At 42.2% G+C, this 25,818-nt stretch overlaps 1 protein-coding gene across 1 annotated transcript in view; it reads right to left on the reverse strand.

Annotated features, from left to right (window-relative positions):
• SLTM (SAFB like transcription modulator) overlaps positions 1–25,560 on the reverse strand; it is a 38,142-nt gene extending 12,582 nt beyond the window's left edge. Inside the window, exons 1-10 of the mRNA XM_080980689.1 lie at positions 25,270–25,560; positions 19,077–19,164; positions 13,572–13,636; positions 12,986–13,156; positions 10,848–10,895; positions 9,804–9,828; positions 7,995–8,463; positions 7,373–7,422; positions 5,276–5,388; positions 566–715 (exon numbers count right to left, since the gene is read on the reverse strand). Of these exons, the coding sequence (XP_080836815.1) occupies positions 566–715; positions 5,276–5,388; positions 7,373–7,422; positions 7,995–8,463; positions 9,804–9,828; positions 10,848–10,895; positions 12,986–13,156; positions 13,572–13,636; positions 19,077–19,164; positions 25,270–25,509 (1,419 nt within the window). The 5' untranslated portion in view covers positions 25,510–25,560. The remainder of the gene's footprint in view (positions 1–565; positions 716–5,275; positions 5,389–7,372; positions 7,423–7,994; positions 8,464–9,803; positions 9,829–10,847; positions 10,896–12,985; positions 13,157–13,571; positions 13,637–19,076; positions 19,165–25,269) is intronic.
• Between the last annotated feature and the right edge of the window lie 258 nt (positions 25,561–25,818).

Below are 25,818 nucleotides of genomic sequence, written 5' to 3' on the forward strand. Positions count from 1 at the left end.
TAAACTTTAAACGGGATGCATTTCTTTTTGCCACCAGTCATCGCTTTCTGTTATATATCCAGCCAACTGCTACTCAAGAGTATGAGGCGGAGGAGGAAACAGAAGATCACAGGACAGCACCCTGGAGAAACCATGGATAACAAATTCCAATACAGCTCCAGCTCCAACTTTTTGATTTTTGGAAGCCCATCCCATACATACATTGTAGGAGGAGAGTCACATAAGAACTTGCTCCAAATTATTTAACACTGTTATAATTCAGTAGGATGCCGGCCTAACTGCTAAAGCATTTCCCTTCCCAAATCAGACCAACTGTTTGTTGGTCTAGATATGAAATGTGCAGCCTGGCTTAGTTTCAGATTGAGTTCACTTCCAACAGCATCTACTTTAAACCCAGCCCATTTCCTCAAGGTTGGAACAGGTCAGCAAGGTCCAATGAGCAGTCAAGGAGGTGGCATCCCTCTTCTGAAGGAATAAGTTCTTCCCTCCCAGTTTCTTGAAGAGATGCATCTTCCCCTCCACAGATATTGCCCCTGTCTGTTAAGAGAGCGCACGTCACACCTACTTTCTCAACGGAAATTTGTTGCCCATGCAGCTCTGTACGGTGAAGATGGCTTATACACCTTGCCACTTCTGTGCTCGATGACATGGTCACAATGCCATAGCACTTGGCTCCTGGGCTCCGGGCACTGGTGACCACTTTTGCAGCAAGGACCTGTAAGGAAAAGAAATGGAAACAAGTCATGGTTTTAAACTGAGATCTTCATCATTTGCTACTCTACATCCTGAGGCAATACCTAAATATCAGTAAGCAACTAGGTTGCATACATCTCATGCACTGGGACAGCCAGAGAAAAATTCACAGACAAGTTATGTCATTATGATCTGATGCCACATTAGACCTGGCAATTTGTATGCCTCAACATCAGGTTTGCTGGCCAGGAGAAAAGCAGCTTTTTAGTCGGGGTGTGTGTGTGATGATGTCTTCTTGCAAAGAAAAACAAGTGAACATTACTGTTGCACCAAGAAAGTGGTCAGAATGCATGAATGATACATGCAAGCTTGGGCATGATGCTGGTAGGGGAACAGCCCTGCTAAAATGTACCTTTCTTACGAGTCCATTTTAGGCAGTTTATATGGCAAAAACCACATCCTCAGTGGCCAAGTGCTTTTCCTCAGATTGAGTTATGACCATTCCCAGACATGGATACTAAGGTCACAGTGATGTGGGCTTTGGTAACCTCTATTGTATTATGCCCTATGTGGGGCTACGCTTGAGGCTGGCTCAGAAATTGCAGCAAGTGCAGAATGTTGGGTGTGGCTTCTGGTTACACTAGCTCTGCATCAGCTGCATTACACCAGTGGTGAAAGCTCTGCACTGGCTTCCAGTATATTATGGCGCTACATTCAAAGTACAGTAGGCAAGCATTTTGCACAGAGGTTCCATTCCCAGCACCCATGCATGTATAAGCCCACCCCACCCTTTCTGTGACGTGCTGAGTGACTTTTCGGGTCACTTCTGGGTTCAGCACTGTGCACATGTGCACAATTCCTATGCCTATACCACTGTTTGTGTGTAAAGTCCTAAAAACCCTAGGACCAGGTTACTTGAAGGACCAAATTGTCCCTTATACACTACCATCATCTGGAGAAGCCCTACCGACTGTCTCACAGTTATCACTTGTTTATTTTTTGTGAACCAATACTTAAAAAAAATAAAAAATAAAGCAAAGTGGCTCCAGGACTTTAGAACACTTTCTACTGAAACCTGAGGATTGTGATAGTCTGTTGTCTGCTGAAACTGTCGGTTTTGCCAAGCATTTTTAGAGATTAATTGAACGCAGAATTGGCTATTTGCACTGTAAATACTGATCTTACGTATTAATTATAATATTGTACAATGCCATTATATTTTAGATGACTTGGCAGTTTAGAAATTGTCTTCTAGATAAATGGTGAGATAAACTTTGACAAGTGTGAGATCCTCTTGCATTACTAAATTAAAGAGGTCACTATTTTCATCCCTTTGCTTAACTGCTGCTCTTGTTTACATCAAGATGTACGATCTTTGTTCCAACATACAAACCCATATCCTCTTCCTCCTGTATCTAGTGTTATGATAGCCTGCTATTTTTGACTGTCATAACCTGAAATGGCTGGGCATGAATAGTAGTTTATGCCCCTTACTGGAAAGTGGGTAGAGAAGAAAAGAGCACAGGCATCTCTCTGTCTCCTTCCCTGAAACTTCAACAGTTTCTGGCGTTGCTGGCTCTCAAAATTTACTTTAGCATCAATTGCTGCCACCACTTAGTGTGGCATCTGCTTTACTTTCAACCATTAGGAGCCAGGCTTGGAACTCAGTTTTTGCTAACCCGGCCTGCCAGTCTCTTCAATTGAAGGTGAGTGTACATGGAAGAACATGGGGCAAACAGTTTTTTAAAAGGAAGGGAAGAAAATATGCTTCTTAGCTAGTAACATTCCCTGAGGTAGTATTAAAGTCAGGATGGGGAACTGCTGGGCCTCCAGACAGTGATGGACTCCAAACTACAGTGGTACCGCGGGTTAAGTACTTAATTCGTTCTGGAGGTCCGTTCTTAACCTGAAGCACCACTTTAGCTAATGGGACCTCCTGCTGCTGCCGCGCCGCCGGAGCAAGATTTCTGTTCTCATCCGGAAGCAAAGTTCTTAACCTGAAGCACTATTTCTGGGTTAGCGGAGTCTGTAACCTGAAGCGTATGTAACCTGAGGTACCACTGTAATTTCTGTATTTTCTGAACAAGACAAGCATGCACACTTACCTGTTACTTTAACAAAATTAAAGATCCACCTGCAACTAGAGACTTTCTACTCCCCGAGAGCATATTGGAGGCAGCAAGTTGTATCCAATGTTAGTCATACGCCAAGTAGACTAAATGAAATTAATGGGCATGACTAACTTGGGTGTGTCCATTTCAATAGGTCTACTCTGAGCAGAATTTAACTGGATGCAATCCACTACATCAGTTGCTGGCAAGCATAACTGAGGCGAACACAGTTGCACTCAGATTCTGCTTGCAGGCTTCCCATATAGGCTTTTGGTTGGCCCCTATGTGATGGGAGGTCCCTCAGAGTTCCACCAGAGGGTTGGAGCCTCTTTCTGATTGGCTACAAAGTCAGCTGGCTGTAGAAGGGGGAGGAGCAGAATGGGGGGGCACATAAAAGGAGCAGCTTCTGAGGAAGCCTTGAGATGGGGATAGAGAAGGGAAAGAGCTGGAGCGAGACATGGTTTAGTTTGGTTTGAGATGGGAGAAAAGGATTAGGAATGGGTTTGTCCAAGAGAGTGGGTTCAAATGTGAGTTTAGCATCTGCTCTGCAGAGAATATCTGTAGCTAGAGGAAGGAGCCTCGTACTGAAGAGAGGAGGACCGTGTGAAGAGACAGGAGTTGCCTGGAGGGCTGAGTCTGAGTCAGGGGAGGGAGAAGCTGTGGGACTACAGACCCCCTGCGTTTCCTTCCCGCCAGGCGAGGAGAGCTCTTCTAGGAAAAGAAGACTCCCAAGCCAGCTAAGAGGGGATCCCAAGGTCTCTTATACCTCAAAAGTGGGATTGCTAAGAGAGGGGGGAAATGACGAAACAGATCACGAAACAGAGCATTAAGCCGTGAAGGAAGCTGTGCCGTGTCCAAAGTATTTAACTAAAAGACCTGTCATAACCAAGTAAAGGAACAAGAGAAACTGAGTTAAGCATTTCACCACCTATTCTAGAAACTGGAACATCTACCTGAAGTGCTACGACTGATTTTAGCAACTGAAGTTTAAGAAAAGATGTGCATATACTACTGTGTTTAAGCCTGTGACATCTTTATATTTAGTTTAAGTAAAAGTTACCATATTTTTCGCCCTATAGGACGCACTTTTTCCCCTCCAAAAATGAAGGGGAAATGTGTGTGCGTCCTATGGGGCGAATGCAGGCTTTCGCTGAAGCCTAGAGAGCGAGAGGGGTCGGGGGGGAATAATTTTTTTCCGCTGAGCTCAGCGCATCCAGGCTTCGCGGACCTCTCCGCAAGCAGCGGGAGCGCTCTCACGGCTTGCAGAGAGCTGCCTGTTTGGGGGCTGGGGTCGGGGGAAGCTCGAGCTTCCCCAGCCCCGCGCCTGGGGGGGAAATAATTTTTTCCCTTTATTTCCCCCCCAAAAAACTAGGTGCGCCTTATGGGACGGTGCGTCCTATAGGGCGAAAAATACGGTAACTTCTTCCTAACCCAACTTTGTTTCACCAATCTCTTTTTGTAAATAGAACTTTCCTTGTTTGATCAACTCCTGCCTGAGACTCCCTGAAACAAAGTCCCCCTCACACAAGGCCCCCACAAGATAGCCTGTGGTAAATGGAAGAAATCTGTTCGCGTACTGTGCAGTGGGCCTGCTGTATTGAATTGGGGGCAGTTAGTGGGGTGAATCCGCTACACCCTGTGAAAACAGGATGTTGGACCAGAAGGGCTCTTATGCTCTCAAGGCCTCTGGTTATATAGCCCACAAGCCTTTGGTGCCTACTACACTGTGTAGGGGAACAATTTTAAGTTAAAGTATTTTGGCCCGGCTTCCTGTTCACATGCAAGGACACTACGTAAGATCAGTTTCTTAAAGAGTAAGTGCCAAATACATTCCAGAAGAAAAGACTGGTAGCTGGACAAAATAGCACTTCTCTCCAGAAGATGGAAAATTAGGTCTCCACACTCTTTGGCTGAATGTCCAAGTACTCATACTTTGCACATAATAGGTTATTGTATGAAGTCTAATCTTAAAGTCTTTACACTGGTGCCTCGCAAGACGAAAATAATTCGTTCCGCGAGTTTTTTCGTCTTGCGATGTTTTTCGTCTTGCGAAGCACGGTCCGTCGCAACTGCGCCTCTTCAAGCGGCTTTTAAAAAAAAGTGCAAGACGTTTTCGTCTTGCGAAGCAAGCCCATAGGAAAATTCGTCTAGCGAAGCAGCTCAAAAACCGCAAAACCCTTTCATCTAGCGAGTTTTTCGTCTTGCGAGGCATTCGTCTTGCGGGGCACCACTGTATTTTTTTGCTTCTGGCTTGTTCTTTTATATAGAAAAATAGGTTTTAGCTCAACAGTCAAGATTCAGTTCTGAGATGTGCAGACTTTAAGTAATACATTCAAATCTAGGCTATTTTAAGTGAAATTATTATTTGTTTGTTTGTGTTTAAAGCCATACCACTCCCAAGTGTGTGAACACTGTTTGCAACCTCAGTCAACGTCATATTCATTAACTGATACTGTTAAACGGAACCATACCTTCCCATATTTGCCGAAGAGATTTTTCAAGTCAGCGGCTTTTGTGTTAGAAGACAAGCCACTAACCCATAAGTTCTTAGTAGAGCTGCTGCTGCTCCCACTGCTTGCACTTCCTAAAACAAATTTCACAGAACATTTCAGTATCAATATTAAAAACTAGCATCCAAGTGGTAAAGTGCAGTTTTGGAAGATGACTTCTACCCACAATTTTCTTTTAATAAGCAAACGGTGCGCAAAGACCAAGATCAGAGAGCAAGAGGGGAGATTTGGGGGGTATGCAATCTGTGCCACCAATTTTACAGCAGCAAAGACACTTATGATGCGCTTTTAAAGATTTTCTAAAGCAAGCACATCCAGAAACCACTCAGATAGCAGGTGCCGAGAAAGACCCTTTTCTCATGAGCTCCTAGAGAACTGCCACAGCTCAGATTAGCCAACACTCTACTATTCTATGGTCCCAACAAGCAGACTATTCTAAGATACCTTTGAGAAGACAATGACAGGTATGTGCCTCCATTTTTTAAAAATTACACCTTACAAACTTCATGGTATTGTTGTTTTAAATACCCATTAGTTAGCATTCTTGCATCAAGTTATGTTGGCCGAGGACATATTTCAAGCAAGGATCTATTACAGGGGTAGGCAACCTAAGGCCTGGGGGCTGGATGTGGTCCAAGCACCTTCTCAATCCGGCCCGTGGGCAGTCCGAGAATCAGCATGTTTTTACATGTGTAGAATGTGTCCTTTTATTTAAAGTGCATCTCTGGGTTATTTGTGGGGCATAGGAATTCATTCATTTCCCCCCCAAAAAATATAGTCCGGCCCACCACATGGTCTGAGGGACGGTGGACCGGTCCACGGCTGAAAAGGGTTGCTGACCCCTGATCTATTAGGCTTGCAGGATAGTCAGCAGACTTGTCAAATATTCCATGCAACTCAGATTGCTAATATGTTGCATTTATTTCATGATGGTGCCATTTGTTAGCAAGGGAGGCAGAAAAGGCAGTTTGCAGCCAAGCCTTGCAGTAGTCAGGGGCAAACACAGCAGCAGTGCAAAGCTGCTTCTATGGACCGGCTGCAGTAACTGCAGGCTCCTCCAAAGAGGAATATAAGCAGTTAGCGGCAAATTCCCCCGCCAAGGATGGCCATGTCTCAATCCTGCTTACTCCAGAAACCAGGCAGCATCTCCTTCATAATGAAGCTCATGCTTGAAGAATTGGCTCTCTTAGCACAACTGATCTTTTATTAAAATTGTGCTGTTATTTTGTTTTACTTATTTGAAATTCATTTTTAAAAAGTATAATGATAGGCTGCCCTAAGTATTCCAGGGGGAAAACTAAAGACACTGCCCAGTGAAATTGTTCAGTTACAAAAACCTTACCAAAAACTGTTAAGTTATAGTAATCCACTGAATTTAAAGAAGTTAACTTATTTGCTGACTGTACCTGACCAGTCAAACGCCCAAGCCTAGGATTTCTCACCTCATTTCAGATGCCATCTTGTAAGGAGACCATTGTCTCAAATGAAGATGTCTTCTATTTAAAATTTCATTTACAATTAACTTTACTACCTAGCATGAACAATCTATAGATTCTTTCTAGGATGAGAATACAACAGAGCAATGTAATCATCAACTGGATGCATGACACATTTTTCAAGTAACAAACAATATTTGGAATACAACTAAGGATATATTCAGTAGGATCCTCCTACTCCACAAAGATGTTTGGGAAAACGTTTGTTAAGACACAGGCACAAGTTAGTAGTAATGGAAGGAACACTTTTGCTTCTACAACGTTTCCCCACTCACTCAATAGCATAAAAAGTAGCAGTGGAACAAGATTGACACCTGGTCATCTCAAGTAACTAGAGTCATACCACCCCACTTAGAAGTAGCCTGCTGTGTAAAAAAAAACAAAAACCCTTTCAAATCAGCTAATTGAAGCCAGGCTGTATAGCGGAAAGGAAAAAACCTGAAGGGGAGGAGGGCATAAGCATCACCCCCTCCGGGACAGGCAGAAACATCCCTGAAGCTTTCTAGTCTCATGGCCTTGCTACCAGATCCAAGATAGCAACATATCACAAAGGACACATTACCTTTTTCATCCTTTGAAGAAGCCTTGCTTTCTTTAGATTCCTTAGTAGAGCTAAAAGGAGGAACAAATCAAATAAAATTGAACATGCAGAATTTGCTTGTCCAGAATCTTACATTATTAAGCAAGTCATTTCAAAAAAAGGAAACAAAAACAAAAAAAGGAGGGCTGGACTGTTATTTGAGGAAAAGTGATTTTCCCTCATCATGGTTTTCTTGCACTGATTTTCCCCAAGATGCCCGAAGATCTAGATTTTCTGACAATTTTATTCAGTGGATATGGTAATCTTCTCCACCTTTCAGGACTGGGACTTGACTTCATACTGGTGTTTCTCAGAACTGAGAGTTGTTCATTACCATCATCACAAGGATACATAAAACTTGACTATTTGAAAAAATAAAAAATAAAATGCTGTCAATTCGCCAATGCAGCCAGCAGGACAAAGCATATACGAAGATCCCGATTTTTTTTTTTAAGGAACACACAGGTAACTTATGGCCGTCAAAACATTTTATAGGCAGGAGCATAAGATACTAATTATAAGTTTCTTGCTGCTACCCCCTTAATGCAGAGTGATCTTATCGAATGCTGGCAGTATCTTAAAGAACTGACATAGAAAGACAAACCTCTTTGCTTGACCTGAGGCCCCAGTAGACGAGAGACCTTTCTTCGAAGTATCCTTGTCTTTGTCTCCAGATTCTGCTTTCTTCGAGCTTTCTCGGGCTTCCTTCTTGACAGGATCCCCCTTCACGCAGTCATCCTTCTTACCATCTTTATGGTTCTCTGTCATCTCATAATCCTTGCTTTCCTTCTCCAGGTTCGGTGCACTGGCATCTTGTCCGTCTTTTGGCTTATTTGCTTCTGAATCTGTAATTTTCAGATTTTTACCTGTTTCTAGAAGGTCATCCCCATCAAAATCCAGAGTGATGGCATCTTCGGCCTGGACTGTAACCGATATGTTATCATCCTCAGCTTCTTTCACAGACACGTTAGCTTCCATCTCTTCCTGAGCAGAGTGATCAGCCTCAGCTAGGCTCTCTTCTGAAGGAAGAGGCTTAGATACTTCTTGTGTACCATCACCAGAACCTGCTTTATCTAAGAGGATTTAACAGGAATAAATATGGCAAAACAAGAAGTTTAAACATTTGCATATGTATAAGCTAGAAGAGAGGACCTAGAAAATACAAAGCCAGTTATTAGAACTGATGGAAGGTTAGGGGGGGAAGGAAAGCATAAGGGGCATTAACATATAAACCAATCCTTTACCCAGGATCACTCATTCTTCATGGCAAACAAATTCTCTAGACATAAATACCAAAATAGAACAGAAGTTAGACAAAGGTTCCATCCAGCAGATACCTGTTCTTCAATACAAGTATCTGGCTTCCAATGTTGGCATTAATGTGCAAAGAAGTTTTTCTTCATGACCAAATAGTGACTGCTTGTCAGTATATCTACACTTCCACTGACAAGTCTTTTTGTCTTCCAATATCCTTCTAATGGCTCATAGTTCAATAGACGAATCCTTCATAGCTGCATAACCACTGTCCTCTGCGTTCCAACTCTTGCTGTCAACCATGGTGAAGTCGCAGATGTCGGCTGTTCTTGTTCATGCACCAACTTAGGCCAAAGTTCAGAAAGGATGCGGAGTCTTCATCCTGTGTCCATGGGGTCAATACTCTCAGTTCTGTTAATAGTGTTTCCATCAGCATTCTTACGTTCCACAAAAGCTTCTGCCTTCGGATCCCTTCCAAACACCAAGTCTGTGGCTGACACCCACAAGTGCCCTTTCAAGATTTCCACTGTTATGCTTGAGTCACAATGATTCCATGTCCTTTAGTCGACAACATGCAAGGTCCTTAGCATGCTCTCTAGAAGTCTTCTTTGGCAAGAATGTGAAGCCAGGGTGGGTTTCTGTAGCTTTTAAAGGCAATGCTGATTAGATGATTCCATTGTTACTTGTTCCAAAATTTCATGTGAGGCTGTAAAGCGTGATGCGGCAATTGCCAATGTGTGGAAGCAGAATGTGGCCTGTAGTTCAAATGGCTTGCAAACTGCAGAATACGTAATATTCAACTGGCACCTATCTGTTACTGCAGTGCAAGAGAATGTATAGACATAAAGACTTACCGTACCCCCCACTCCCCAAAAAATAGAAAAAAAGATTCAGATCCACGGAGTCTGGGATCTTTGTTCCATTAAAGGCATGTTGTGGTCATATGCATGTAACAACATCCACTGAAGTAACTGATAGACACATGCGCAATTTAAAAGCAGAAAAGCCAACAGAGAGCATGGATCCAACCACTCTTCATTGCAAAGGCACAGATATAGCTGAAATGCCTGATAGAGAACCAACTAATACAACTGCCATTTACAAAAGGCAACTTGAAGCATATTAGAACACACAAAACTCTACTGAACTTCTAACATACCTCTCTCATTCTCTTCCTCTCCATCCTGTAAAATAAAAAAAAAATCGAATAAGCATTCTAGATTAGGATACATTTTAAACAGAGCCAGTAAACTAATGGCAATCTAGAGGAACAAATTGAGGTGCCTGTTCTAATAAGGCAAAGACTCAATTAACAGATATCTGCCCAGCTGAAATCTATTAAGCTTTACATTCTAAGCTAGTACTAGTGGATGGTTTGCAGCTTCCACTATTTCAAAGAATGATTTGTCTACAATATGGAAACTCCAAAAACATACTATGAGATCTAGGGAAGGAACTGCCATTTCCCTTTTGACTATATTCAGGAAGTCCTAAAATTTCCAGTGGAAGCCTTTTAAATGTCTTATGTATGTAATCCAAGACCACACAACTCCACAAGATTTTGGTGACTGAGGTACAGCAACCCAGGAGACATCCTTCTCATTTATGAAATTATCCTGCTCCCACACATTTCAATAGAACTAGTGCAGTCAAACTTGCTAATGGTTCATCTCCCTCCCTTGTGGTGCCCCTTAAATAGCACCCCAAACCCTTGTTTCAAGGCAAGTTCACCTTCCTGCAGATGTCATTAAAAGTTGGTTCGGAGCAAGTAACTAACTCTAGTGAAGGCTGCTCTTTCACTACACAAGAAGGAAGAATCCATGTCCGGCAGTGGTGACTGTTGAGCAAAGCCAATGCAGGGCAATATTTTAAAAATAAAATAAAATGGGGGGGGGGGCATAGGCACTAGTTTGCACAATGTGCTACACCAGACCCAGGGATATCCTGGAATATTCTGGGAACAGTTAAGTAGTCTGGTTTGAGACAGTAAGGTGCAAGCCATAATCTCATCAATAGTCCACAACACATGGTATTTATTTCAGTAGTTTTGTGGAATTAGATGACATAGATTAAGGTATACAAAGTCTTTCTACAATGCAACTAAACCTGACACTTTAGAGGTGGTCCCTATAGATCCCTTCTAGCTGAATTCAAATATAATCAGCTTTCTAATCAGGTTTAAGAAGGCAATTTAGAAACTTACATGACTAGCGGAAAAGCTTTCATCTTCTGTATCTCGAATATTGCTGGCCTAACATGAGGAAATAAACAAAGACAGCCTAAGTAAGTTGGCTTACTTCAGAAGCAAGCAAAAGCACTAACCAAGAACTTGCACTTTGAATGACAACTGCTTTTTACAAGTTGCCTTGGGTGTGGTTCACTCCCACTGGGGAGGTGAGCAGTAACAAGAAGGGACAGCTGGTAATGTTGCAACCCTCTGCTTAAGCAAGTTTCTCTACCTTGCCATAATTTCCTGCAGTGGAGCAGACCTGTCTAACAGAATGCTGACCAGCCGAACAAAGCTCATTGAGTTCTCTTTGTTTCATCTGCTGCACAGTTGTGGCTGGGCAACCAAAATTTCAGACCCATGAAAGCCACACCAAGTCCTATCTTGAGCTTACAAAGGGCAGTCTCCATTTCCAAATATATTAAAGTTACTGAACAATATTATTTGACAAGTCACAAACTGTCCATAAATTGAGCTACTGTCAACAGTGCCATGCGAAGGTTTCGCCTTAATAAGGTTCTTCCATGAACCAGAGAGCACCACAATACCTTGCAACAGGACAGAAAGGCTTCTCTTCCCCACTCCAATCTCTGGAGACATATGGGGAAGCAAGGAGCTCCATTCCCCCAGAAAAACTGTCACAAATGGTAAACACTCTTGCTGGCAGTTAATCCACTTTTTACACTACACAGTTGCAGCAAGAGGCAAGAAGCAAAGGGAAATTAGATCTTAGCATCAACTGAGTCTGGAATTGATGGCCAATCATTTTCTAGCAATGTACTCAATCCCAGCATCACTTGCAAACAAACATTCCTGCCAAAAGAAGATTTAGGGAAGATGACAAACAGAGAGGTTGTGTCTAATCAAATATGTGCTGGTTGTTATGATTGTTCAGCACAAAGAACTACAAGTTCTGTAGCTTTATCAAAATTTGGACAATTAATTGTTTCCCATGGCAGTAAATCCTATTCAGGACTTTTATCTTCTTGCATGAGCAGATCAATGGAATTATTTTATTTTACTACTGTTCTCCCTTACTATATTTAGCTAAGGAAAGTGTTCTTAACAGCTTGATTCTAAGCAGGCTTAGTCATATGTAAGTCTCAGAGTTCCATGGCACTTACTCCCAAGTAAGTGGGAACAGGTTGGGGAAAGATTCACACTGACATCTTGATCCCACCAACTTCATAAATGCCAGCTCTTCTCATGTCCAATGAGAGTGATGGCATCACACAGAAGGGGCCTTGAAAGACAGATAAATAGAAACAAAGTGTGTTTTGCCGCACAGAACCTGAAGCAACCATGAGTAATTCAGATGACACCTCTTTCCAATATCACAATTGAACTGGAGGAGAGGAGAAATTACATCTTGCTGCTCACTTAAGCTTGGGTTTCTAAAATGGCACTTTCTCCATTTATGTTGCCTTTGTTTTCTCTCTCTGAAGAGTGCGTTTGGGATTAAGGTGGGGATAATTAGGACTGCATGGTAGAAGGGAGAAGCAGGGCAAGGATTAAACCAATTTACCCACCTATCCTTGGATGCAATCCTCCCAGCACATGTTTACCTCCTGTGAATCTGCCAATTCACTGAAAATAAAACTAGCAATCACAGACCAGCTGCCAGACTGTGCTTCATACTTGTCTTCCAAAGGCTCTGCTTTGCAAGCTAGAATTATATTCCCAGTTTTGGACCAGGCCAGCATAGCTGCAGAGGAGGTTCAGGCTGGTGCATAAGAGCTCCACTGGTTTAAACATTCACATTGCACAGAGGATGAGAGGAGGCAACAGATTAGCACACACACAAATGGAAACAAAGCACTTATTTCTGTTGCATCCATCATTGCTCCTTCCTGAGGGAATTTGTACCCCTTTTCCCTCTCCACTTTGTTCATGGAGGAAAGGCGGTGCAATTTCTTTCCCTTGGCCTGACTTTTGTATGAAACAGCAACAGCAATGAAGTGGATGTTGCTGTGGAAGAAGTGGCACTGACCCAAGACGAGACAGGCAATCACCATGGGCAAGGAAGCAGGTGAATTTATGGAATCTTAATGGGACAAATTTTGAAAGGAAAGTTGTAGACGCCATCCTAATAATTTGCTTATATTGCAGTATACCTGGGTTTCCAAGTCCTTCTCTGTCTGCTTTGAATGAGTTTTCTTCTTGTCTACACGAGGCACCGCTTTAGAATTCAAGGATTCCTCTCCGTTTTCTGCGGATTCTTCCGACTCTTTCAATTCATCATTTCCATCCTGGTCACTTGCATCTTGAGCTTCCAGTTCACTCTCCTTTCAATAGGAGCAACACTTAAACTTAATATATCAGAAGGAAATTTCTTGTATCTTGAATTCAGTAGCCTTAAAACCTAGGATTCTAACTAAACATAAGGTCTCTTCATCAAATTACAAAGCGTTCATGCTTCCTTGACAGATAACTTGCCCAACAATACTTTATTACAGTTGGTATGCAAGGTCTCATAGAACTGTATGCAGATGAAGGAAGCTGAGCTCAATGGGATGTGTTAGTGATGACTTAACTCCCACTGAAATCAAAGGGAACCAAGAGCTTCTAACTTAGTCTGAATAACAATAAACTGCAAATTCAGTATCAAAGATGGTTTACAGTCAAAATTGTTTAGAAATGAGAATGAATTGGCAAAACTTAGGACTGGATCCCCAGTTTTATTTTTCATAGCAGAATTACCTTGACCATGGAATCATCTTCCACTGAAGTATCACCACTTAATTCATCAGTTTCCTGCTTTTTACCTAAAAGACATGATATGCCAGTGACAAGCTTGTATCTGCTCCGTTTCAAGTGTCTCTCTCACCACAAGACTCAGGAAAGCCCTCAACGAATAAGGCACTCCAGAAAAACAATCTAACCAAAAAACATACAACCAATCACCTAGCCCCTTACCCCAAGTAGAAACAAACCATAGCAACAACACATTGAATGTTGTAGGAAGCCTTATTCACATTAAATTTTGGGGGAGAGCTTTTGGTGCAGACAGAACTTAATCAACTTAATCTAAATCTATACTGTGACAATCTAGATTGATAGTCTTCTGCAATTGCCTGCTATCAAGTAAAATATTTGAATTGGTGAGCATCTCTGCCTCTCAGTTATGGAAATTCATCATTAACATCCCCTTCATGTGTTATTCTACTGCGTAGTGCGGCTGCATTACTGGCCCTAGAATCACGCATTGCTACTTGGCCCTGATCCACAGGATTCACAGAATACCCCCTTCTTGTAAGAAACACGTGGCTTGAACTCATATTCTCATATCACATTGTCACTTGCGTATCTATACAACTCTCCTTGTTAGCCAAATAAATATTCCAAACAGGTATCATAAAGTAACACATTTGTGTTCAAGGAGTTAAGAGTTCACAACAGCTGAGGGGTACATTTGCTGCCCCAGGTTAAGATGTGATGTCAACATCAGACAAATTAATCTGTAAATTCTACTAGAGATTAAGGCTTCCACATGAGTAGAGCATTCATGTCCCTCAATAGATATATTTGAGTGCCATGTGAGTGCCACTCAGAGTGGCTGGGGAAGCCCAGCCAGATGGACGGGGTTTAACAATAATACCATTTTATCATCATCAACAACAACATATCCTTATCTGTCTGAGAGCCAGCATGGTGCAGCGGTTAGTTGGACTAGGACCTGGGAGACCAGGGTCTAAATGCCCACTTGGCCATGAATCTCACCCTGGGCCAGTCACCAACTCTCAGCCTAATCTAGAGGATTATACAGAGAGCGGAGGAACCATGTACAGTGGTAGCTCGGGTTAAGTACTTAATTCGTTCCGGAGGTCCGTACTTAACCTGAAACTGTTCTTAACCTGAAGCACCACTTTAGCTAACGGGGCCTCCTGCTGCCGCCGCGCTGCTGGAGCCCGATTTCTGTTCTTATCCTGAAGCAAAGTTCTTAACCTGAAGCACTATTTCTAGGTTAGCGGAGTGTGTAACCTGAAGCATATGTAACCCGAGGTACCACTGTACTGACACTGAGTTTCTGGGATGGAAGGTGGAATATAAATGTAATAATAATAAATTGACATTGGGTCATTCCATATCAAGTGATCCAATTTTTAGCACCAGTTAAAGAGTTACAGAGGTGTCATAATTTTGTTTGATATGTTTTGTTGTAATGTCCATGAAATGAAGTACTTTAAAATTTAAAGTAAGCCCATCATATGACATATCATAGTAAAGCCCATGCAGTTCTGAATAGGTTGGTATTTTGAGTTTTGAAATGTCTTAATTGTTGGCTGAGCTTTTAATGTTTTTGTGTAGTCTGGCAAGGCCAAAATTGCCATTTTTTTAAAAAAAAACTTCAAACCTTCATAACTAAAAAAATGGGATGATATAAAAAAATAAACATTTTAGATTTAAACTTAGTTTTGGTCATTCAACAAGTGTACAATATATTAAGAAAATTGGATGACATGATATGGAATGACCCTTTAATATAAATGCATCTCAACCAACTTAATGCTTTCAATTTTTTTACTAACCAAACAACTACCACAGCCAAATATTCTAAGGTGTTTGTAAATTTAATGTACACCACTAAAAACTAAGAACAGGTAGTATTCCCATGCCCCAGTAGTCACTGTTCCTGTGGGGTTAGAACACCCATACTACTAATGATGATTGGAACAAATGTTTCCAAAAGTGAAAAAAATCCCAATGCTTAATTTTTCTATGGAATTTTTTTTACTTCACAAGTAAATTAGTAACAATGAATGCCGGCACAATATTAAGGAAACGTGGCAGTTTCAGATTTTTCCAGAAAAGCCACTTTGTTGAACACTATTCCTTGGAACTCAAGATGCCCACCTTGAAAAGCACTCAATTTGGGCAAAAAACAGTGTTTGAATATCTTTATTTAGCTCAGTTGAGCAGAGAATCACATCACTCAATTTGATTTAGCAATGGGTGATTTATTTTTCAGCAGCTGTGCTTCCACAAATTCATAGCTTGGCCTGTAATTTTTCAACTGAAAGTTCTTTTTTAAAAAAACTTTTTGGTTTCCCCCTCAAATAGTACAAAACAAAATCTTCAGTAAATTTACTGAGCAAAGTTTTATCTTTACTGCACAACATAAGCTACTTGTATGACAGCATGCTCTTTATGTTAAATTATATTTAAACTTTCATTGTTATAGAACTTGTGATGGGAAAAGCTGAAATTTTGCACAATTTATGGTACAACTTCCTGGAAATAAGGGAACAATTTTTTTCACTCTTTAAATACAGGCAACTCCCCAATGTCCTCTTCGGGCTCTGGAGAGGGTGTCCTCACGAGCTGGAGGGCCAGTGGGACTTTCTTGAGCTGCTCTGCTGATGTGTAGGGAAGCAGCTGCTGCTGTAGTACCCTGCACATCAGCTGTTAGGTGGGAGGCGGAGCAGTCTCAACAAAGCCCTGCTGCCCCTCTGGACTAGCAAGGAAACCATGGAGCCCAAAGAGGACTTCTTCTTTGGGCTCTGGCTCCAAAGTCCTCATGACTCCTGAAGAGACCTTTCCCAGAGCCTGAAGAGGGAGTCCTCTTTGGGCTCTGGCAAAGGTCTCTTCAGGAGCCATGAGGACTCTCCAGGGTGTTCTCCACTTACATGCACTTATGCATGGGTGGGCCCAGCCAATTAGGTTGTTATCAAACTGGCTGCAAAGTAACTTTATTCATGAAGAATAAGCAGGGTTCAGAGGACACAGTACCATTGATCAATGTTTTACTTGGAACCATATTATAAAGAAATATACTAAGAACGTTAAGAATAATCTATGCAACCTTTATTGATCTGTCTGCTACATTCAATTATATTAATTGCAATAGACTGTGCAAGAAATTTCAAATTGCCAACATCGACTATAGACTTCTGCTATTGATTCAAGAACTATGCAGAAACACAAAAATGAGGGTCACAGTAGGTTTAAATGGTAGTATGACTGATGCCTTTAAAATGTCATGAGCATACTGGCTCCCAGGCCTTTTAACTTTCTGGTGATTAGGAACAGAATGATCTCAATCTTGATGTAAGTAGATGATTTAGTGCTCCTCTCACTTTCCTGACTGGAACTCAAAACTCTCCTGGAGGTGCTCACTAAATACTGTAAACAGGAAAGCCTATCTATGAATTGCTATAAGACCAGGATTATGATTTTGGCAAAGACAGACCTTGATATTAATGGTGTTTAGAGAAGCAAGCTATAGAACAAACTGCCTCATTTAGATACTTGGGTGTACTCTTTAGTGAAACTGGCTCTTGGAAGTGTCAAATGGAAAGTCCAAGCCTAGAAAACCAGAGGGGCATTGATAAATGTTCTATTACAATAAGGGAGGGAACCTGCCCTAAAGTTATTTGGTAGCAGTGCTTACTCAAATGCCCTATGGCATTGAAATTTGTGGGTCTGTTTCAACTCCATTAAAGTTTTGGGAAATGTACACAATATCCATGTATAGAATACAAGTGGTCAACCTGTGAGGCAAGAGCAGACTGCATCTAGTTAAAATATATTAAAAGAATCACTACTATACCAATTGAGTGTTTTCCTGTGCTATACGGAATTGGGTGATAACTCTGTCAAGATGTTTTAGACTATTATTATTTTCCAGAACTGAGCTCTACATTGACCTTGAATAACTGTCAATCAGTGTTAGAAACTGAGATGCAAAAACTATTCACCAAATGTCTCCTAGAACCTGGGTTATGGGCACAAAAACAGAATGGTTAGTCACCATTTCCCCGCCCCCAATGCAACAGCACTTTCTGTTTATTTTTTTGTAAAAAAAATATTTGGTTCTTTTTGCAATTTGTGGTATCGGGAGGGTTGTCTTCTGACATAAAAAAAATGGGAAACATTAGTGGGTGACTTTCTTCTCTTGGGTAGAGAGACCCTTGTGGTCTTTGGCTTGTGGGAGCAGGCATTGGCTTATTGAGGTAAAAGATGCTTCCTTTTGCAACAAGGAGCAGCACTTGTTCTCCTCTGTGCCGCCTGCTATAAGCATGCAGCAGCCTTCTCTAGGACCTGGAGGAAGGCTGACTGGCTTGGCGGCCGGTTTTTTTTTTGTAATGGAGCTTCCTAGCAGTCCACAGAGCAAATTCAGTCAAAGATAAAAAATAAAGAAAAAGACTAGCGACTGGTTAATTTCGAACACTGGTGTCAATTAAGAGATTGGCTCTTCTGGCTAGAGTCCAGAAAGGACTTGAAACTAATTAGGAACACCATAATTCTTCCTTCGTACCCACTCCTGACAACAAAGCATTTCAGAGCTAGTTAGCTGACCAAATGCCTTTATTGAGCTGTGTTTCCAAGTGATGCCAACTGCAACCTTGGATGGCCATTACCATAACAAGGTCCTGTATGCAGAAATACTTTGTGGTGGAAGACATCACTCATTATCTGTTAGACTGCTCTTTATATAGAGATCCAGGAGATCACTTTTGGAAACTTTTGTTCTCACAAGCAAGCAGTTACACTCTGGCAGAAATGGTTGAGTTTCTTTTGAATGACAATAATGGAGGGGCCCTTACACACTGGCAGCTAAAAAGTCCAGGAAAAATGTGTTTTAGATAAAATTGCTATAAGTTGTTTTGGTGATTCAGAGGTGTAATCTGAAATTAAATTAGATTTAAGCTTGTTTGTGCCTCTGGTATATTTTCTCTCTTATATTATAGATTTATGTTCTGTATGATTTTACAAGTTTGTCATGGCCTTTGGCTAGAACAATAAACTTATGATGACGAATCAAATGCATTTAGAAGAATAATTTCAGTCAAAATTTTCAGTTGAACCACTAACTATTCTGATAGCTGTGCTTTTTAAGTTAAGAAAAACAAGGCATAAATTTTAAATGTTGACTGAGCCAAGAAAGCAAGAGTGGCTACCATATGTTGCTGGACTTGAACTCCCAGAAGCCCCAATTACGACTAGGATGGCAAAAACTGGAGTTGTAGTCTGGTAACATCTGGAGATTAGCAAATTAGACATTTGTACTATAAAGGAACAAAGGGCAGGGTAGTCGAAGGCTTCAAACAAACTGGTGTGATCAAGATAAGGATACCAGTTAATTAGTATCTCAATAAATACCAGGATACCTTCTACTTGCAGAAAAGTGTTTTAAAATTCAATAGCAGATTCTTTAACTAACACCACCATTTTCATAAAGTTTACTTTCACAGAAGTTCTGACCTTTTCCTTTGGTTGGTTTCTTGTTTGGAGTATCAGCTGAGACAGCTATTTCAATATTATCTGGGTCCCCTCCTTCTTCTTCAATAGCCTAACAAAATGAAACACAGGACTGGGTTATACAAACATGAAGTACAATTTAGTTTTTGCACTGATACAATAAACCTCAAGTTAAGGGCATTTTGCAAAGGACAAAGTGTAATTCATATTGCATAGTTCTGGTGAGGTGCTTGAGGAAGATCCTAATAACACTTTATAATAATGAGAGGGCACCCCTTGGGTGCCTTGAATGGTGGTCAGGGTTGTCGTGGGCAACACCAGCCTCAGTCCCTCTTTTCTTCCCTCTGATGACCTCTCATCTCTCTGCCTCCCAAAAGCTTGTGTAGCTGTATGTTGTAGCAGCCCTCGCTACAAGCTCCGCAGGCGAATGGTGCCTCTGGGGCTAGCCAGTGGGTGATGATTGCCAGCAACAGAGGCAGCCTCGAAGTAAGCAAACACCTGGGTGAGGGAGCCTACCTAGCCAGCCAGTCCACCAGCCCCTGCTGTTGGGAACGGACAGACAAGTAGGAAGCCGGGCATGCAGGCCAGCACTGCTCTGGCCTTTCTTGTGCCTGCTGAGTGCAATGCCTGCCTGGAAGCCAAGTGCCTGGTGAAGGGGAGCCTTTCTGCCATGCAGGCCCAGCAATGCCCAAGGTAAGGTACTGGCCTCACGTTTGGCCAGTCTCCATTGGGCCACTAAGGCTGGGGGCCTCCTCTTCCTAGGCCTCTGTGGGGCATGGAGAATCAGGAGTGTGGTGAAGGATGTTTGAAATCTGGGGGGTGGATGGGTGATGGAACACATAGGACTGGGTGTGCGGTGAAGGATGCTTGAAATCAGGCAGGAGCACAGCGGAACCCAAAGGAGAATTTGGCTCCTTGGGAAAGCAGCTATCCTAGGGGAAGGGATTGTGGTGCTGGGGAGGCTAGCGAGCAACGCAAAGCAGGAAGATGGCGCTCATTCCTCCCCTCTCCTAACTTGGGGGGGGGGTGTTGCATCCCCTTCATCTCAACACTGTGATGTATTGCCATATCATGATGTTTGGCTGGTGATACATTGCAACGTTGAAAAGCTGACGTGGCCCAGCCCTATCTAGCTGTAAAGCTGGGTGGATAAAAATCAATGCTTTTTAAAAAAATAATAATTTAAAAATCATTTTTTTAAAAAAATTAAATCTTTTTTTTATTTAAATTGGATTTTTAAAATAAAATGCTTTTGCAGGAAAAATATTTCTAAATGTAGTCTTCCATGTGTGCTAAAACTAAGTTTTTCATGTTTCCTGAAACTCAGTCTAAGGTTTAACCACATCAGTTAACAAACATGGATACATATGCTATAATGTTCTTGTTTTAGTTTAAAAAAATGTTTTAATGGTTATTAAGTAAATGATCATTTTTCTCCTTCCAATAAAGTACAGCAGAAAAGTTGTCCAAATATAAACAGGTAACTTACTAAACCGCACCATAATTTCATAATTATCTGTCTATGTATTTCTAATAGTATAACCAAATCAGTAATTTTTGATATAACTCTAAAAACTACTCTAAAAATTGAACCTTCATATGCTTGTAAATATTAAGATTATACCAACAAGAATGAGTCTCTCTGTAAAAAAATGATTTAAATCTAGTTTTACTGACCAGTGATTTAAATCAAGCCTTACTGACTAGTTTTAAATCATAATTTAAATCGATTTGATTTAAATCAAATCCACCTTGCAGTAAATCAATGCCGCTTTTCTCACTTTGCCTTTCATTTCTTCTCATAGTATTATTTTTGCTGGCTTGCCTGGAAAAACAAAGGTTTGATCCCTTTATTTGGATTCTGCTACATCTTTTTTTTCTAGGAATGCAGGTTGAGCATGGGGGTGGGGAGAGCAAACTGGAAATTATGACAAAAAGGAGGCTTTTTGCGGGGGGGGGGCATCCTTCCTGTGTACCTACTCATTCTGAAGTGTGATTTTGTGTATCTGGTATGGAGGGAGCAGTGTAAGTGCTTCTATTTTGAAATAGGTAAGAAACCCATTCTGGTCTAATTCTTTGTTCCGGTCCTGCCCATTTGTGACAGTGAGATTTACCGGATGTGTTGTCGCCTGCTTTTTGAACCTAAGTCTGCAGGATGAGACAGAACATCTTTCTAACCCTTCTTGGAGATGACACCAAGTTGTTTGGGGTAGTTTAAACTAAAAGGCACTCCAAAAGGATCTCTTCAAACTGGGTGAATGGTTTAATCTGGTCCAGTGTTAACAAATGTAAAGTGATGCATGCTGGGGCAAAATATTCTAACATTACATATATGCTACTGAGGTCTGAGCTTGCGGTGACTGACCAAGAATGAGATCTTAGGTTTATAGTGGAAAGCTCAAGAAGTTGATCCCGTTTGTGGCAGCAGTAAAATGGGTGACCATTAGGAAATGGATTGGGAAAAAATGGAAATATCGTAATGGCCTTATACAAGTCTATTCTGTAGATGCTCCTGGAATATTGTGTATAATTATTGTCATCACATATCTTAAAGAATATCATAATGCTGATTTTTTTAAACTAAGGTCATAAAACCTCAACCCTGCTGTCCTTACTTTTGAATATCACAATTTCAGACAGTATGGGTGGAAATATTCATCATCTCCTCACACCCCTCCAACAGGCATACAAAGGAGAAAATTATAAAATGGGAGTTGAATGGTAATGATACACAAAAATAAGAAATCCTGCATTGCAGGGGGTTGGACTAAATGACCCTTGGTGTCCCTTCCCCAGTCAGTGATAATTATAGGTTAAATGTATGTTCAATAAGTGGTGAGATCAAACATGGGTGAAGTTATTTTTTTTTGGGGGGGTGCAGATATCACTCCTTGGCAAGGGCGCAAAGGACCCTAGATACACCTTTGTCACTGAGTTCAATGTGACTTAAGCTGCCTAACCATGTGCAAGTTTCTCTCCTTCTCCAGTTTCTCCTGCAAAGTATCCTTGGATTTCATTCCAGTGAAAATATATAGAGGGATAATTGAGAGACCTCACTGATTGACTGCCACAGAAATTTTAATCAAACAGGATCATACCAGCATCATCACAAGAAATTTAAATGTCCCTGGGATGAGTTAGGTTTTTTTGTTTAGTTATGTAGCTTTAATATCTAACATGATTTCTTAAGATCAAATTTTATTATGCTGTAAACTACCCTATACTGCACTTCCTCCTATGAGAGGAAAAGTAGCACAGAATGACAATAATTATGATAATTAAATAATACAAGCACAGCATGTTTCCCCTTAAAGCCCCAGTCTGCATGGCCAATCATCAAGAACGATGGTCATAGCCTCCCCCACCCACCCCCCGGTAGTATTTGGATATTTTACTTGCATTTTGTACTCAAACTAAAAACTTTGGAATTGCCAAGGTTGCCTAAAATTTATTTGCAAATGGCAACCATTCATTGCTACCAAAGAACTTATTAAGTATTTTTTTACCGTGGAAAAATAAAGCTCTGGAAATTACTCCTTTGAGAAAATGTTCCACCCACATCACTGCTTAGAAGTGAGACTTCTGAATGGACATGAACAAGACTGAGCAGACCGACTACCTAATATAATTGTTCTGAGAGTCTGTTATGCATGGATATGAGACCCAGGTACAGTCCAGCAATTCCACAGGTACAGGATAGCTGCACACGTCATGCAGCAGTCCTCCATACTAAATGATGACATACAAACAACATATGCATCATTAGACACCTGTGCCCACAAAGTTAAACCAATCTAGTATGTACTTGAAACAATTGTAGTCCTGGGCAGAAAACAATAAATGCATGGGAGGAGCAGGGGGGAGGGGGACTAAATCTCCTGGCCATACCCAACACATTTAATCTGGCATTTTAATCACAGTTTATTCATGTTCATCTTGAAAGCAATATATGATCTGTGTTCAAAGGTGAGGGGCAAGCCACTGAGTTTCAGCTCACTTCTGTCACATGTTGATTATGCCATACAGACAGCATACAAGGACCTTTTCTGTAGTGGTGCCATGGTTGTGGAATCCATGGTTATGGCTGGCACCAATTCATTTTCATTGCCAGCTTAAAGTATTATTTGTTTACACAGGTTTTGTTAAGTAGGAGAGTTACCTACCCTGTGATTAGTCTAAGCTGTTTATCTGCAATTTTAATTTGTTTTACTGTACACCACTCTGAGTTTGCCTATCAATGAAGAATGGGTTAAAAGTGTTCTTAAATAAATCAACAAATCTAACAACCTATGGAGCTGCCCTTGTTCTGTGCCTTGGGCAAAAGAACGGAGACTCAGGAATTATGACATCTGCAAATACGGTAACAACCATGAAGAAATGGGGGTGCAGCAGTACAGGATTCAACAGATTGCAAATTAAAAGTCTGTCACAAACACATTAACAGCAATTGGTGATTAACAGAACTTTCACTATGTATGCCTGCAGGTACCAGAAACAACTTATAGCAGGATAACTGTCATGGATCTCAGTACAAACCTGTGATTTTCTTAAATATGCCAAGGGTTCCAGATATAATCTGGTTATTTAGGAAGCCCCCAACATTTATAAGTGCTGTACAAACATTAAACTACAATAGGCCTTTGAAAACCTAACAAACAAGATTTTACTTTCTTTAAAATATTTAGCAACCCTTCATTAAAAGATTCCATAGTGGTGTAGAAAGAGTAAATAAATTTCATTCAATATAAAAATTCATTTTAAAACTAAAAGGAAACCTAATAATATTCAATAAAACAAAACAAAATAGCCCAAAACAAACCTGGACATGATTTTTAAAAAATCTAATCTAATCTAAAATGCCCAAGCATACAGAAATGTTTTCACATGGTGTCTAAAAACCTGTAACGTTGGCACCATAGGAAGAGCATTACAAATCTGGGATACCACCAGAGAAAACATCACTCTCGTTTGTGAATCTCATTTGCAGAAGCATAGTATAAAAGCAGAAACTTGGAGCAGGCCTCTTCAGAAGATCTTAAGATATGGGTAGGTTGGTATGGCAAAAGATGCTGCTTCATGAATTTGCGCCCCATATCTTTTCAAGTTTTAAAAGTTAAACACCACGAACACCTTAAGCTAAACCCAGAAGTGATAAGGCAGCCAATGCAGAACTTTCAAAATAAGTGTAGTATGAACAACCCCCGCCTCTAAAGCCGAGATCCAAGACAACTTCACAATGCCTAAACATTTACTGAATGATAAATGCACAGCCATATGCAATTGTTATCAGGAGACAAGATGGAATAATGGTTTGAGCAGTCAGACTAGCCAGGTTCAAACAGTGGCGTAGCGTGGGTTGTCAGCACCTGGGGCAAGGCAAGTAATTTGCGCCCCCTAACCCGTGGATTTGCGCCCCCTAACCCTAACCCCCAGATGTTGCGCCCGGTCCCCCCTGCACCCCCCACGCTACGCCACTGGGTTCAAATCCTCACTTAGCCATGAAGTTCACTGGAAGAGCTTGAGCCAGCCATTAACTGCTGGTCTGATTCACCTCACAGGGTTGCTGTGCGGAGCAAATTTTTTTTTTGGAGGGGTGTGTGAGAGAGAGACAACCACTATGCAGACCACCCGGAGCTCCTTGGAGGAAAGAATAAAAACGAAGATGCATCGTGACTTAGCTGAGCACAAGCTCAACTCCACACATGCCCTCCTTCGCTGACTGCTGAGGGTTTCCCGCCTCCTTCCCTCACTTTCAATCTCGCCCATTTGTTTTATTAAGCACATTTTGTATCGGCTGCCCTATAGCAGACCTCAGGGCAGGATACAGAGCAGCCATTGCCACAGAACCGCCTACAAAGAGTTCTCTCGAAATAGTTTTCTGTTTTTTAAGCCCTATCAAACCCCACGGCGTCTCCGGAGCGAGAAATGCGCTACCAGCCTGCAAATTGCGGGGGCAAAGGAAGAAGAAAAGCCTTCACGGGGCGCAGGAAAGCCTTCCGCCCGCCGCGCTTCTCCGTTGGAAGGCGGTTAAGAGGAAGGACGCCGAGCGGCGGAGAGAGGGAGAGGCCGCGGAGGCAAGGTGAGCCGGGCGCTCACGAAGGCCCCGCGCCCTCCTCCTCGCTCCCTCCCGAGGCCAGGCCGGCGCTTGGCTGCGGGGTCCGCGGCCTACCCCGCTCCTCCTCCTCCTCCTCCTCACCTGCTTGAGGCGAGCGATGAGGACGGTCTTGACGCCGGCCACGTCCAGGTTGCGGCGCTTCAGCTCGGACTTGAGGTCGATAACCCGCAGCTCCGTGATTTTCTTGCTTTCCGTCGGCGTCTGGTTGGGGCCCGGGGCGCCGCTGGCCGAAGAAGAGGAGGAGGAAGACGAGGCAGCGGTAGCCGAGGCGGCGGGGGAGGCGAAGGCGGCGGCGGCGGCCCCAGACGGCGCAGCGGCCATTTTGCTGCCGCTTCTGCAGCTCGCACAATGCAGCGCCCTTCCCCCTCAGCCTCGGAACCAGCCAGGCCGGCCCTCCAGCGCGCGCGCGCAAGCCTCTCGCCTCCTCGCCTATTGGCGAGTCGCGCTCAGGAAGGACCCGGATGCAAGAGACGCCGAGGCTGCGTAGCGGGCGGACATGCGGGGCGGGCGGGCCGTGCACGAGTCTGAGCGCATGCGTGTAACTGGAGGGAGCCTTGTCTTCCGCTGCGCCTTTTCTCTCGCACGCCGCGAGGGGCCCTCGGCTCCGCCTCTTTTTCGTCTTCCAAGCAT

Source organism: Podarcis pityusensis (genome assembly GCF_964106645.2).
Source record: "Podarcis pityusensis genome assembly, chromosome: 14".
In the NCBI taxonomy this organism is placed as follows: Eukaryota; Metazoa; Chordata; class Lepidosauria; order Squamata; family Lacertidae; genus Podarcis; species Podarcis pityusensis.